This window comes from Neopsephotus bourkii, unplaced genomic scaffold (genome assembly GCF_033783945.1).
Source record: "Neopsephotus bourkii isolate Nb327-2 ecotype Australia unplaced genomic scaffold, CSIRO-AGI_Nbou_v1 NB_245, whole genome shotgun sequence".
In the NCBI taxonomy this organism is placed as follows: Eukaryota; Metazoa; Chordata; class Aves; order Psittaciformes; family Psittacidae; genus Neopsephotus; species Neopsephotus bourkii.
The window spans coordinates 1247463-1264101 of NW_026900755.1; the positions used below are offsets into that span (position 1 = coordinate 1247463).

General features: G+C 37.8%; 2 protein-coding genes across 4 annotated transcripts in view; one reads left to right on the forward strand and one right to left on the reverse strand.

Annotated features, from left to right (window-relative positions):
* The window catches only part of CHST8 (carbohydrate sulfotransferase 8), a 180640-nt gene extending 171183 nt beyond the window's left edge, over positions 1–9457 (forward strand). For all 3 annotated transcript variants that reach the window (XM_061345919.1, XM_061345920.1, XM_061345918.1), the window contains 2 exons: positions 5757–5794; positions 8053–9457. In XM_061345919.1, coding sequence (XP_061201903.1) covers positions 5757–5794; positions 8053–9201 — 1187 coding nt within the window. In that variant the 3' untranslated portion in view covers positions 9202–9457. The remainder of the gene's footprint in view (positions 1–5756; positions 5795–8052) is intronic.
* The window catches only part of LOC133208204 (transcription initiation factor TFIID subunit 4-like), a 248593-nt gene that overhangs the window by 4407 nt on the left and 227547 nt on the right, over positions 1–16639 (reverse strand). The window lies entirely within an intron of this gene.

A 16639-nucleotide genomic window follows, 5' to 3' on the forward strand; every position in this document is an offset into this window, starting at 1 on the left:
GGAAAATTAGGGTGAACTAATCTTTTGGGAAAGTAGAATACTTTGTCACAAAATGCTTAAGAATAAGCCTCAAGTCAAAGTTCCTCATATAGATTACATTTAAACTATTAAATTGCATGCTGGGCAATGGTAGGATTGAAACAAAAAACTTAAGAACTCAGAAGGAATGAGTTACCTGGTTTAGAAAGGAACGTGCACATGAAAGGAGGACCGTAAGGACATTAAAAGAACCCTTACCCTCTGTAGCTTGGCAAACTATTTATGCTTTCCCAAACAAGGGAAGAAACCAAACCAGCTCTTTACTCAGCTATACTTATAGCTCCAAAGGGCTACTTTGGAGACTGAGAAATAAATAATCACAGAAACATTCTATCCATCCCCCGCTGTGAGAAGGCCATAACCATCAAACCTGTTGAAGCTTTCAGTTCCTTTAACTCAGTGAGATGGACTTCAGAATCAGATTCTTTGCCACAAAGTATAATGGGAGATCGATGTTGCATACCAGGACCATGGACGCGTGAGAAGATGAGGTTTAACATTTGCACAGCAAACAAACATCATTTTATTTAACTGCACTCAAAAAAAACCCATAGTTTTTCCATAAATTTTACTTCAAATGCAGTATATTTTGTCAGCAGTCCTGTCAGATGTTGCTGCTAATGAACATCCATTTGAAGAGTATAAAATATGCTGCCTAGATTTTCCCTATAAGAGACTTTTTTTTTGCATTAAGATTGCTGGCAAAGACAACAGTAAAGCAATAAAACTCAAGTAGGTTTCAAATTGAGAAGGATCAATTAAAAATTAGTTAATCAAATGCAGACATTTTTGTTTCTGGAAATACTACAAGCCTTCTCAGAAGTGCTGGATTACAGAGTCAGAGCAGAGACAGAATTATTTAGATAGGGAAAGAAAGGTAAAGGGAAAGAAATTATTAGAAAGAAGTATGAATATTAAGAGCACAAGTACAAAAAAGGGCTGTAATTATTAGCCAAAACCTGAGATTGTAGAAGCACAGAAGAGAAGCCAATAATTGCAGCTGCAAAAATACTAACATAGAATCATAGAACAGTTTGGACTGGAAAGGACCTTACGATCATTTAGTTCCAACCCCCCTGCCATGGCCAGGGACACCTCACACTAGACCATGTCGCCCAAGGCTCTGTCCAGCCTGGCCTTGAACACTGCAAGGGATGGAGCATTCACAACTTCTTTGGGTAACCCATTCCAGTGCTTCACCACCCCCACAGTAAAGATCTTCCTCCTTATATCCAATCTAAACTTCCCCTGTTTAAGTTTGAATCCATTACCCCTTCTCCTATCACTACAGTCCTTGATAAGAGTCCCTCTCTGGCACCCCTATAGGCCCCCTTCAGATACTGGAAGGCTGCTATGAGGTCTCCACGCAGCCTTCTCTTCTCCAGGCTGAACAGCCCCAACTTACTCAGCCTATCTTCACACAGGAGGTGCTCCAGGACCCAGATCATCCCATGGCCTTCTCTGGACTTGCTCCAACAGCTCCATGTCCATCTTATGTTGCGAACACCAAGTGGGGTCTCACAAGTGCAGAATACCATCAAAGCAAAAAGAAGTACTCTGAAGTTAACAGTACTATTCTTTATAATGGATTTTAAAAGCCAGGAGTCCCTGTGAACAGACACCACCTACCAAGGGCAAAATTGTATCTTTCTCACAGTCAGGCTCTTCAAGAAGTTGAAGCTTTATATTGCATACAGCCCATGTGCCCTACAATAAAGCTTACTGAAGGATCCTTCCCTCTGCAGCTCAGTCCCTAAACTACTGGCCAGCTTCACACAAGCTGAAAATGCTTCTACAGCCCACAGTCCATTGACATGTGGCATATTAAGGATATATGGCATACAGGCAGCTTGGTGGGTGCAAGTGAGCATCTGATCCAGAGATGCGCAGCAGAATCTGGGCCTCGAAACTACAGTGTTCAGTGGATAAACTGCATCTCACTACTTGAGAAATCATCTACAATGTGGTGAACTGAACACTGTGATTAGAGGTCAGATACCTGCATGCTAATCTAGACATTACTGAAGACTCATCATATGAGTCTGAATTAAAATTTTTCAAAGTAAGACTTGATCAGTAATATGGGGGGTTTGAAACAATCAATTTTTGAGTTTGTAATTCAAAACATGACAACCTAAAAATCAGATCACTTTGGCAAACGTAGCTATTAGCCTCTGCTTCTCACATGTGAAAAGCTGAAATAGTAGTAAATAAATTACTACACTTTGCAATGTGAAGTTTAGAAAAAATCACTAGATGGTACATACTGTAGCAATGGATATCAGAATAAAACATTCACAGTAACATATAATATCCTTCCAGAAAAGATGCATTACAAATACCTTCCCCAATAATTTACTCTTACAATTCATACATAAATAAAATATTTCTTCTCATACATATAATTATTCTGCCACCAAATAAAAAAAGGGTGCCATCAAAGCAAAGGGTGCTATGGAGACTTGACTGCTTTCACTTGAAGAGTGACAGACAGATTCTTTGGTCAAACTGCAGGGGGCTCAAGATTTTCCTGCATGCAACTCCACATTCATAGAGAATACAGTGAAATTTGGTTGTGTTATCTTTACTGTCACAACAACTAGTGTTAAACAGACATGAAAATACACTCTAAGCTTGCGAAAGACATGACTTCACAGGTTTCTGTAAAACACAGTGATGCATGTCCTGTCACTAAGCATTTTGGTTTGACAAGAGCAGGAGTGTATCATTTAATCAAAGCATTCACTGTAAGTTTACTCATATGTGGGAAATGACACCATATACTTGTGGCTTTACCAGGGACATGAAGAGGTTAGATTATATAGATTCACTATATAGGTTTGCTTCTTGTTTGATGCACAACTGAAGAGGTGCTAGTTTTGTTAAGCCTTCTTTACTTTGAGTAATTAATTTTGTGTGTGTTAAAGTGAGATTCTGTATACGTTGCTTAGATGGAGACTTCAAAGGGAATTTTTCCTAATCAGATAAATTTAAAGTTCTAGATATAAAAAGGATACACACATAGCATACAATTAAAAGAGGTACACACATATAAATTCTACTAATTAGGCAACAATTTCAAAATAAAAGCATTTTCTTCCAAGGGGTTATATATTTTTAAAGTATTCCAAATATGCATGCTACATATACTTTGTATATACAAGAATAAATAATTTACAAAGGTAGTAATCTTAAAAATAAATTTCTTTAATGAGCAATTTTATTTAAATATGTAGAAAATCAGACACCAGAGTAAGTTAGGATCAGAAATGGGCAGTTCTTTTATACCGTACAAGCTAAGAGTTCATTTTAAATGATAAATATATACATATGAAAAAAGATGACCTGATATGACCAGTACTTTAAGGAAAATCCTTTTCAGACTAAAATTTTTTCATGCTGATCAGAATCCTGAGTGCTAGTCTGTTACACTTTCTGCAAGTGTACGTTCCTGTCTCTGAGTAAAGACCTAAGACTGGAGTGCATGAAGACTAGATACTTGACATAGATATGCATGCAATGACAGTAACAGCCTTTCAGGAGTATATTGCACAAATCAGTTAGGATGAAGCAAGGAAGTATACACTATTCACAGAAGCTCATTAAGGGATGGAGTCACCGATGCTGACTTGAAGTTATCATTTTTATTAAAAAATATTTCAGCTGTAGTGTAGTCTCAGAACAGAGAAAAATACCAGAGACAAACCAAAATTAGGTCTTCAAGAGAGAAAGAGGACAGAGAGAAAAAGCTATATAATATTACACAGGGAAGATCAAGGCCATTTTATTGTGCTGCTAGTAGCATTTTAAAAGAAAAAAAAAGATCACAATGGGTTTGACTACATGGTAGGACTGGCTGAAGCATAAGGCTCATATTTCATGAAAGAAAACAAAAACAGACATAAAACATAGGCCAAGCTCAGGTCTGAAAAGTCATGGTTGCACAAGGGGAAGAGAAAAGAACATCATGAAAACTGACATAAACGATGTAAAATTGATGGAATGATTCTGTCTCCCAGCTACTCTCTCTAAGCGCTAGTGAGATGTTAGTCTGGCACCAGACACTTAACGACCACTAATTCACCTGTGTGAGGAGGACACCAGTGGTTTGTTTATGGTAAAAAATATACAGCCATTTAGGCAACAACATCTGAGAGCTGGCAAGTTAACATGTATAGTAAAGATGTAGCATAACATTAAATTTAGGTTTGTATTAGTATACTAGTTCTGTACAACATGACTTCTGAGTTCACTGCACTTAAGAGGCTTTTTTCCTTGTAGCTTTAAATCTGAAGTGACAGACTGTATCATGTGAAAGACAGCTGAAACAAGCCAACTTTAGAAGTCAAACTCAGAAAACACAGAAGAGATTGGCAAGTGCTTCACCAAACATTTACATTAAACATGAATTGTTGTCTGATTACATGTTAAAGCCAGTAAATGAAGAAATGTTTCTTTAAACAGTTACTCATCTTCTACTAGCATTTGTGTTTAACTTTTAAAGCACAGCATCAGTGGAAAGTATAAATCTCTCAAGTTACCTTTATGAAATACTACTACAAAAATGTAATTAGTTGTGATTAACCACTGCTAGATAAACCATAACAGCATAGAAATAACCATGACAATTTCACTTATAAGCACAAGTTTGTAAATAGGATTTAAAAAAAAAAAAACAAAAAAAACAACCAACAAAACACCAAAACACAAAAAAAAAAAACCCTCAAACATGATTGATCATGTGAGTTGGACTTGCATGAACTATGCATGCACTGTGTTTTGAGACCTTTCATAGTTTCATGAAAATTAAGCCGAAGGGACTGAGCTAGCCCAGTGATGCGTCCACTTACAATGCTCTGCAATACCTTTATCTGCAATTGCCCTTGTTAAAAAGGCTGCAGATTCATCATATAGACTGATTAAACTGAAGTCTTCAAGCAACTGAATTTCTCAAGCAAAAGTGGCAGTGATGACAGCAGTTGAAAAGCCTCAAAATAATTTCATAATTAAGAAGTGTTTTCCATTATACATTCCTGTATTAATTTATCCTTAGCAGAGGTTAGAATAATAAATAGATCCTACACATCTGCTAAAGCTGCCTTCTAGGATTTTCACATCTTTATTACTACATTTTCAGGTAGATATAACTAGAAATCAGATCTGGCAAAACACAATTCTGTGTTTTTTTGTCTCTCCAGAACTCCACAAATGACTTCACTTATATATAACTTAACTGTATGTTGCTGTGGTTTAACAGCAAAGTATATTACTTAATTCAAGCTATTACTAAGATTAAGTACCATACTATCCGAAGTTGCAGGGGGAGAAACCACACAAGCTTTGGTAAGTGCACAAAGATCGCAGATTTCAGCTGCTTCTTGTTCTGCTGTTGGCCTTTTAGCTGAGGTTAAGCAATCGCTTTTCTCCATCTCAGTTTCTCTATCTGTAAAAGACAGGTAGAGCCATTCACTCCATTTCATAATTATTACATATGTAAATAAATAGGCCTTCCATGGAGTATTGTTACTATGAAATACGTTTATTATGTTTCAACAGTGGTCTAAGATTCTATGATTCTGTTTAACTTTGCCTTAATAGAACTTGTTCCTGCTTTTCTTTTAGTTACTGAGAGGACACGCTGTTATCAGTCCATCAGAAAATTCAACCAATGTTTTTATTTTTACTAAATGTTGTCTTCAATTTCTTTTTTTGTTTAGGGATAAAACATAACATGGGATTCCAGCCACCAAGAAAAGTAAGTTTTCAGAACTACATAAGGAAAATTATACACATATTCTGAGTACAGAGTATGGACAGAGATGGCTGGGATAAGGCCATCAGACTGGAGATGAAGTATTGCAAAGGAAAGATGCATCAAAGCTTTGCCATGAAGTGCAAATTTTCCTTTTAAAATATAAATATGATAAGCTATGCAACTTCAATGTTATAAGGTTTTTCCTAGACTGGATATTGCTAAAAGATACCGTAAACTTTGCATATATTAATATCCTGCACGAAATAACGCTGATCAAATAATGCTTTCAGAGGCAGTTTGAAATAGGCGAAAAGAAAAACCTGGTAAAATTCCTCCATCTAGTGGCTGTTGGGACACTGACAGCAGCAGGGGATGGCTGTGGTGGGCGGCTGCTAGTTCATGGTTAAAGTGCAAAATATGCAACTGAGTAATTGTGCAACTGCTAGCTGTTACCCAAAAGCCATTGCCTGGTGAAATCAGTGATGTGAGTGACACTACTCCATCTTTACAGCTCCAGCCTGACCTTCTTGATGAAGGGTCAGCACTGCAGAAGACATTCAAATCATGGCATTTGAGTTCCTCAAAAACTCTAGGTTCATTGTCAGTGTCATCACTTTAAGATGTGAATATCCAGGAAGTCTGGATTTGAAAACCTTGAAATATCAGCCACATCATGAGTAAATTAGATTGAATTTCAGACACTCTGCAAAGGGTAATATTTAGAAATACACGTGTATTCTACATAAAATCTTCAATGCACCTCTGACTACCAGAAACAGCCTCTGAAGGTAAGAGCAAAGTACAAAAAGCACCTCCAACAATTGAATACATAGTGTCTTGCATGCAAGTTATCACCTGGTTTCCCAGTCCACACGTCACACACCACCCCCACTACAAGATATTTCAGAAGCCCATGTTCTGCAACAACTTGAACAGTAGTCTAAAAATTGTGCTTAGTACTTACCTGTTCTATTAGACTTTTGTATAATAGTTATCTATTTAAGCAAGTCACTTAGAATATAGACAGTCTGATTTTTTGTTTCTTTTGTCACCAATGCTTCTTATAATGAATACTGAGTCTTTTTTAGACCTTTTTTTTTTTCTTAAGCCTCTCACCTTTAAGGAAGGATGAGGCAGGATATAACCTCCATGACAGCACAAGTTTTTTAAGTTACCCATAGCATCACTTTTTTCAGCCAACAGAGACTTGTAAAACACTATCACAATTCAGACTTCATCTGCCACCTCGAAAGAACATGACCCCGCTAATCCCCATACTCTACATCTTAAAATTCATTCAGTATCTTATTTTTTAAGCCAGTTTTAAATACTATCAGGGAGCAAATAAATACTGAAAATCATAAACTTATAATTTATAAAACCTCTACAGAAACATTAAGTATTTTGAGTAAGCAGTAAACATTCTGCAACTACAATCTGCTTCCTCTTTTGAAATACACCCTGGTGGTTCATATGCCTGTCAGCTCCCAGGTGAGCTCTCAAAACAGAAATGACATGTAGTTAAACAGTGTCCAGAGCCTAAAATAGTCTTCAAGGCATAAATACAGAGACAGCGATTTAATGCAGCTGCATTGAGAAGCCCGAAATAATGGAGCACATCTGGCCAGTATGTCAGAAGTAGTATTAACTAGTGAGATCCAACTACTGAAAACAAGCAGGTCCCAGAAAACCCTTGTCCATAGAACCCTATTGCTTACTCTGCTTTCAGTTGCCTAATCCCAGCCACAGATTCATTCCCACTCTTACTGCCTCTCATCAAGCTTCAATCACTTCAGTCCAAGGCTCACCTCACTCAAGCCTCCCTTCTGAGTCCTTACTCATCCTTATTAACCCACTTCTCTGCAAATCCTCCATGTTCTACTTCAGTCCCTTCTGCTTCCCTTTTCCTGCTCTTCACTCCCTCTTGCTCCCTCTACATCTTCACTCCACTTTACAAACATTATAAACCTCCCTTCCCTCTCAGGCTTCCCTCTGTGCACAACTTTCCAGCCAGATTTGAACTGGAATTTGCCAGTTCAGGTTCATCGCAGCCTTTGACTTCCCTGTAAGCACAGAACAAGATGACAACAGTCCATACGACAGTGTAGGCCCAGCACTGAGCACTTGCAGCAATGCCTTTTGTTGTACAGTTCTGCTGAGCTCAGAGTCTACGAGAGATCCACAGTAAGTGCACAAGCTGTTAACAGTGACAAACACCTTCTTATTTACTAACATCTTTCATCTATTTTTCTCATCAGGACTGCATTTCTAGCAAGAACCACGATAGAAGTTCAAGAAAAAATACTGTAGACAGTGTAGCAACAGTAAAGGAAAGCGATTCATTACACCCATCTGAGAACATGCCCGCTGAGCTTCAAAGCACAGACACAAGGCAAAGCAGCATAATGTTTGCTACGAAAGATCAACAGAACAGTGAAGAAAATAATTCCATCAGGTTCCATAAACGAAGGAGGAGATTTATAATTAAAAAGAGCCCAATTCTGATTTCCATAAACAGCTCTGTTCTCAACCTGCCGACGCTTAAATCTGAGGATAGAAACAACGACAAATGGCAAAATCTTTATCAGATCCAAAGAGAAAGAAAGCAGATTATGAGAGAAACTTGTTCCAAGTACAAGAGTAATAACAGAAGAATAATCACTCCTTATCATGTTTCTAGAATATTTGTAGAAGATAAATACAGAGTTCTATACTGTGAAGTTCCAAAAGCAGGCTGCTCTAACTGGAAACGAGTGCTCATGGTTCTCAACGGGCTGGCTTCTTCCACAAAAGATATACAGCACAACACAGTGCACTACGGAAACTATTTAAAAAGACTGGACGGGTTTGACCACAAAGGAATTTATCATCGGCTCAACACTTACACAAAGATGCTTTTCATTCGTGAGCCTTTTGAAAAGCTGGTATCTGCATTTCGGGACAAGTTTGAACACCCAAACAACTATTACCATCCGGTTTTTGGAAAAGCTATCATTTCCAGATATCGTGTCAATGCCACCAAAGAAGCATTAAGGACAGGATCTGGAGTCACATTTAAAGAGTTCATTCAGTATCTCCTGGATGTACATAGGCCAGTGGGTATGGATATCCACTGGGACCATGTCAACAGGCTTTGCAGTCCATGTTTAATAGACTATGACTTTGTTGGGAAGTTTGAAAGTATGGAAGATGATGCAAACTTCTTCTTGCACTTAATTGGTGCTCCACAAAATTTAAGTTTCCCCAAGTTTAAGGATAGGCACTCCAATGAAGAAAGAACTACCAGTAAAATTACAAAACAGTATTTTGCACAGCTTTCTCCTTCTCAACGACAACAAAGCTACGACTTTTACTATATGGATTACTTGATGTTTAACTACTCAAAACCTTTTGAAGATTTATATTGATTTGAGAGCTGTGACATTTTCACAGTCATATCAGTTTAATTGCGTAAAAAATCCAGGTGGCTTTTGTTTCTATATACTTGTCTGTTAGTAAACAATCGGCTGAAGAGCAAGAAAAACCCAATGGCTAGTGATGTTTACACCTTCACCTTAATTGCCTCCTTTTTCAAATCATATTTTTTCTATGATTTCTCCATATGAAATGTATGTACATATACATATAACGTGTCAGGGTTCCCAAATAAAGCACATAATTTTCCATGCTGGTGTGGCCTGTCTTTGCACTGGGAGGATGGTTTGAAACTGGGGAAACTTAGCTGATGATTCTGCAGTGGAGTCAGTATTTCAAGCTCTTCACCCTTCAGAAAATCAGTCTGAAAGTGACAGAGTAGAAAAAAAAAAAACATATATATACACTGGGTAGTATTTACAGTTCATTGCAACACGCAAAGCAATACCCTAAACAGGCACCAGTTATTTGGAGCTGGTGGTAAATTGCTATTTACTGATACTCAGAGTTAGGTAAGGAGAAAAAAGTGTATCACACACTGTTCCAAACCACACTGGTGAAAACAACTGATACTTAATGACCATGTGAGTGCAGTATTAAACCAGATGTTCCAATTCAGAGTGAGGACACATTCTCCCCCTTCAGTAGTTCCCTCATGGCACATTCATCTGCAAAAAGATAAAATGCAGGCGAATATTTGCATCTTTATAAATGTAATTAAGATTCTTTTAATCATTTCCATTAACATAAATCTCTGGTTTAATCTTCATAGTCACCAGGAATATCAAATTTTTCCTTCAAAATAACAAGCAAGAGTAAATACAACTTCCTGCCCAACAGGGTAGTTCTTTTCATTGCTGCAAACAATTTGCACTTGTTTATTGCAGTAATATTAGATCTGATTTAACATGCAAAAAATCTTCCAGGTGGTTCAGTTCAGTTGTTAATTTTCTATACTTATGAGAATGTTAAATCTTCAATCTAATTCTGGACACAGTACCCTTATTTACATACCATTTAACCACTGGAAATGAAAACATTTAAATTGGCCATACTGGAACAAGACTCAAACTCTACCACAAAGCTGAACTTGAACTCCACAGTGATTTCTAGCATTTCTAACTGTACAAATGTACAAACATCCAAGAAGAAACACTTGTTCCAAGCAGTTTCACATCAGGAAAAATTGTTTCAAAATTATTTGTATTGAAAGCTTTACTGACAAATACTTTATGCATCATGTCTGACATCAGATTCTCATTTTTTTGTTCAGAAAACAAATGTTTGCATTAGAAAGGTAATGTGGAACTTACATTGTTCCATAAAAACAGTTCCCATTCCTTGTCTGCCCAAGCTCCCCATTGCTGCCTTGCTGCTGCAGCTAACAACCTACCCCAAGGTGCTTCATCTGCTCACATGCCTTTGTATTCTGATGGGGCAGCTCAGGCCAGCAGAAACAGGCTGGGGGCTATTCACCTGGGCTGATCTGCCAACATAAAAGCATGGCAGATAGATAAACTCACTCAACACTTCATAGTGCAGACAGAGAAGAACACTGATTTTGACAGTGGTGGTATTTATTGGGGGCTGTAGAGGCATAGTCAAGACCACCACTAGGAACTTAACTACTAAGGAATGGTGTACCTCAATGATACCAAGTTCTCTAAGAAGTGACGGTACTCCAAATGATGCAAGTGATTTGCCTGTAGGCATAGAAATCACAAAGTCACCAAGACAAAGAATATAGCAGATATAGAGCCCTCACAGGTTCTTTTTCAGGGACTGACTTTGTGAGCACATCAGTGTACCAGAGCACAGGGTGCTACCACTGCTCCTGCAGACTAGCACTAAACTCTTTAAGTCAGCAGGTGAACTTCCACTGCAAGAAGAATCTCAATTCAACTTAGTGCAGCATCATCACAGCAGAAGAGACCATGCTAACTCCTAGGTTAGCTCTGTGATGCAACCAGAAGAAAACTGAGTATCATTTCTATTCAGACTTTGCTAGCTAGAGAGATCCCTAAGTGGAAAGATTAAGGTACTTAATCCTACAGCTGGATTCGTATCAAAGACCTTTCTCCTTCCTCCTCCTCCATCACTCCAGTTCTTTTTCATCTTAATCTACATACACACATAAACTGATAGAGCCACAAGGTCATGTTTGTACCTGAAAGACTTTGTTGGACAGCTACACATCAGCAAAGTGTTCCCTGTGTGAGTAGAAAAAATACACCAGCAAAACAGCACTTCTGATTGTATAAAACTGATGCTTTTACTACCACTATCGTCTCCCCACCTCCCTAATATATTTTAATTAAAAAACCTTACTATTCCAGTAAAAACTAATGACAGGGGAATAATATTTTTAATGACAAATGAAGACTTTGGCAGGCTTTTATTTTGTCTGGGGTAACAAGCACACTTCAAACAGAGACTGTAAATAAGTGGTTTGCATGTTTATGACAAGCTGCATATGTCACAGTACCATCTGTTTTAGAGTATCTCAAGGAAGATAGAAGTATTCTAGATACCTGAACATACTTAATACTGGCTAGTTGCATTAACTGGACTTTATTACTTTCATCACTTACTCCCTGTGACAGGTAGAAAGAAGTCAAGAAATGGTTTAAAAACAAAATCAGATCTGTAAAGGTGTATTTCAAAGCCAGAAGAGATGCATTATCTTGATCAGAAAACAGCTAAGACAACAGACAAATAAACTAATATTTTCATGTCAATCAAAATGTTTAAATAAAAAGCAACAGTTTTAAATAGATAGTGTCAAGTTTTCAGGCCACTCATTTCTGTTTAAATTATCTTGTCTTTCTTCCCCCACATGCAAAATCTTTACATTTTCATTTTTGATAATGCAAGTGAACATTCTTCAGAGTTGTTCATTCTGATTTTTCCATATTTTATCCTTCTTTTCATATTTATTTATAACAAATTTATATTCTATTCCATATGGAAGTGGACATTCAAGGTTTATTGGTTTACAGCTTAGCTTCATAACAACTGAAGCAAAGGGTTCTTAAAGTTTTTAAAATGTAGGTACTGAGTTCTGGAGGTCCTGCTCCCTGCCCCAGCCTTGTTTCTGAGCAACTTTCTCAGAAGTCTCCTTTTTGGATGATCAGACAGCTGGGTTATTTGAGAGAGAGACAGAGATCCATGGAGTAAGAGAGAGAAACATATATAGAATGCGTGTACAACACAGTACATTAATCGTTAGTTTCTTCACCATATTTTTCCCATTTGGGTAATACAATTGCTGACAGTAGAAGCAAAAGCACACCTATCACAAATTCATGCATAATTATCTACTTACATAAGTGCATATAAAGTACGCAGAAAAAAAAGTTGTGCAACTAGCATTATGCATACTAAGGTATCTATGAACAGAAAGATTTTTTAATGTAACAACTCACAAATGCATGGAGTGGAAGATATAATCTCCCAAAGATTAACTGAAAATGAATACAAGAAATATCAAATATATGCATCAATTTTAAAATAATTGCTGTTTCTTTGTGCAATAATACAGATTAATTACTCAGGCTGAATCAAACAGTAGGTTACCTGGAATTACCAGATAAAAACTGAAAAGAGGTTTCTTTTTTGCTGTTGTTTTGCTTAATTACGATTGCTTTGTTACCGACACAAGCTGCTTTAAATTGCTGAGTAGAGAGACATCCTTTTTCAACCCCCCAACAAGAAACTCTACAGGTAGCTGAGCATAATCCATCCAGCCACTTGGAAGAGAAACATGATTGTACAAGGCTCAGCCTCATCTGTTCATTTTAATTTCTGCGATACCAGAACAGCATCTGCATGCAGCAGTAGTTTGTTTTCAGAGCACAACACAAAAGACAAGACAGGTCACAGCCTGTTTGAGCTGATACCACTTCAAGGGATTACTTTCAGGTTGGCAGTGTTATTTGTGGAGACTTCAAACCCTCAGCATGCTCCTGTGCACTCTTGAACAATGACTTGAGAAGTGTCCCGAGCTCCATATGGCAAGACACATGTAACTAGTTTTCATCCCAAGACAACAGCTACTGTTTAAGGAACAGCAATTTTCTTAGCTTTCATCAAGGGAACCTAGCAGACAAGCCTGTAAACAAACATCTTTAATTGCTTCCAGCATGATACTGCTGTAAGAATGCACTGGAGTACGAGAGAATGAGAATTTACATACCAGTGACAATTGATATTTACCACTGATAAGTCACATTTGCCATAATTTCTCAGACTATTCATTCAAACTGAGGGGTCCAGATTTAAACATGCAGCTAGACTCACAATGGATTCAAGTTTTAAGCATGGCAGGCACTCACCTGTTCCACACTTCAATTTAATCCTGAAATATGTGACTGTTATACATAATGCATCACCTGAGCAGTAAGGGCAAGACAGTGTAGAACATACTGACACAGAATGGGAAGACAGATGAGATTAAGTCTTTCTCGCTGCCACCAAGCTATTTGGTTAACGTATTATAAAGCAATTGATACAGTTAGGTTTGACTCATGCTAGAGAATAAGAATGTTTGCTTTAGGACTAGCCTAATACAAAAATTCAGCCTTATAAAAATATTTTCTGGTCCAATTTAATGAAGAACTCTGAATATTTAGTTTAAAAATAACACTTAGGTATCCCAATGCATACACAGAGCTCAGTAGCAGCTACCTTGCATGCAATGAGGAGCATACGTATATAATACCTTCTATGTGGGCAAATCTTTTAAGTGTCATACTCTAGGCAGTTTGTGCCACAGTGATTTTTACACAGTTGCATGAAAAAGCTCTTTTGAATTCTGCCATCCATTGCCAATTTTTGCCAACAACTCTTTTTTAACTGAAGACACACATTTAAAAGAATTGCAGCAGAGGTCAAGTTTTTCATTATGTACCTACCTTATATGAGACTTGACTTCTTTGTTCAAATTCAGCTATTACTGCAGTGCTGGCCTATGTTTCACATTCAGCTTTATAGAATTCTCTATCAGTGATCTTTCCTAGCAGTGTCATCATTTTTTCCTGGAGCTTAAAATTATGCTGTCAAGTTATGAAAAATGAAAGAGGTTTTCACAAGCCAACTTTTCCACAGTTATTTTCTCAATCTGGGATTCCTGTCCAAATTTATTTTCACTTAATACAGGAAATTTCCTCTCAAACATATCCAAACATAAGTAATGTCACCAGCTGCAAAAGGTGTTAAGATTACATTCAAGCAAAGGGAGGAACAGCATGGGAGGCAATGCCCTAAGGCAACTGGCCCTAAGAGCTTGTCCCAATCCATTAAAGACTAGCGGAGGTGGCTTCTTTCTTAAGAAATAAAAGCTCCAGGCTACGGTTCACCTTCAAGTTTACAGATACAGACTAATGTACACTATGATCACAAGTTATTTTATCTTTGTTTTGAGTGTTCAGTCAGCATAACCCTTTCTGAGAACCATGATGTAGCTAGAGAAGTCACATGAAGGTGATGCTAGCCTATATGTAGATACACACGCTGAAGACCATAGGGCACAGTTTTAGCTGTCCATTTCCATGAAGTGCCAAATAGCTAACCTGTTTCTACAGTTTTCATTCACAACACTTCTACACCTGGTGGTAATCAGGTATGCTAATGCTTAGGGAAAGTAACTGGGAGATTTGGTCTATGATTTATCCATTATCTGTTTTGGGTCTCATCCCCTAGAACTGCTCCGCTTATCATTCCCCATCACTGGTGTGGAGGAAAACTCAGGAATTATGTGATTTTAGTAGTTTTCATCATATTCTATTTACTGATCTTAAATTCATTTAATTCACCAATAGCAATGTATAACAGAATTGGATTTAGCCTGATTTTCCCCCCCCCCCACAGTATCTCCTTTTTTTATCAGTTGGGTTTGTTTGGGTTTTTTTACACTACCCCAGAAAAAAAGCCATAGTCACTACAGCACAGGTAATCTCACCAATAAAAAAAATGTGATAGAGTAAGAGGCTACAATATTTATACAGTCTCACATTATATTTCTCCACTGAAATCCATTCAGACATGAATCCTGCTCAAGTGACACACTGTGTACTCATCAAGGTGATATTGTCTATATAAATCAGGCATACAGTGACCACTCCAAGCAGTGTGGAAAATGTTGCAGACACAAGATGGGTTATGAGTCTGACAATTTATCCATGTTCATGAAAAAAAAAAAAGGGGGAGTTTATTTTTTATTAGCTAAAATAAATCTGAGAACTTCATCAGATCATCCCACCAAAATTGAACGTCAGGTTTATATTACAGTCTAGAAAGCACATAGTAGCTGGTAATGATCAAAACCATTTTACCTTGGAGCTCTTTCAGAAGGAGTCTCAAAATCAACTGTTTAGAATAAAACACTATGCCTGCCATATCTGACCAGAATATACAGCTTAATAAACACTCAAGAATGACCATGTGCAGAAATAAAATCAATTTTAGAAAAAAATTCCAAGATAGATGGATGATAAGTAATGGAACTGCATCTATCTGATTACAGAAAGAACAAAGAGAAGCAAATAAATACAAGAACAATGACATTCCAGTAAGTTGTATTAAAAACACAACCCAAATGTATTTTCATTTCTTCACCACTAGTTCCAAAATAGCACCATGACACCCACCTAATCATTTTGCCCAATCCTAAATGGAACTCAGTTGCCCTAGAGTAACACCAGCTGAGCACAAAAGCAGCTTCCTAACGCCACACCTCAGCAGTGCAGGGGTAAGGATGGTGAGGAACAGTCTGGTCAGCACCAGAATCACAGCAAGTTGAGTCCGCTTGTTACAGTCAAGCTAAACAGGCAGAGGTAGCCCTGACTGCACAGGACAGGACAGCCCAGCAGAGATAATAACAGAAATCACATTCTCATCTTTGATTAGCAAGACACCGAGGACAAATTTGACTCATACAAAAGCTGGTAAATACTTGAATGTGGTAATCCTCTGATGAAACCGATTTCCAAATCACAGTATCACAGTATCACAGTATGTTAGAGATTGGAAGGGACCTCAAAAGATCATCTAGTCCAATCCCCCTGCTGGAGCAGGAACACCTAGATAAGGTTACACAGGAACGTGTCCAGGCGGGTTTTGAATGTCTCCAGAGAAGGAGACTCCACAACCTCCCTGGGCAGCCTGTTCCAGTGTTCCGTCACTCTCACTGAGAAGAAGTTTCTTCTCAGGTTTAAGTGGAACCTCTTGTGTTCCAGTTTGTACCCATTGCCCCTTGTCCTTTCATTGTTTGCCACTGAGAAGAGCCTGGCTCCATCCTCGTGACACTCCCCCTTTATATATTTATATACACTAATAAGGTCACCCCTCAGTCTCCTCCAAACTATAGAGACCCAGCTCCCTCAGTCTTTCCTCATAAGGGAGATGCTCCACTCCCTTAATCATCTTAGTTGC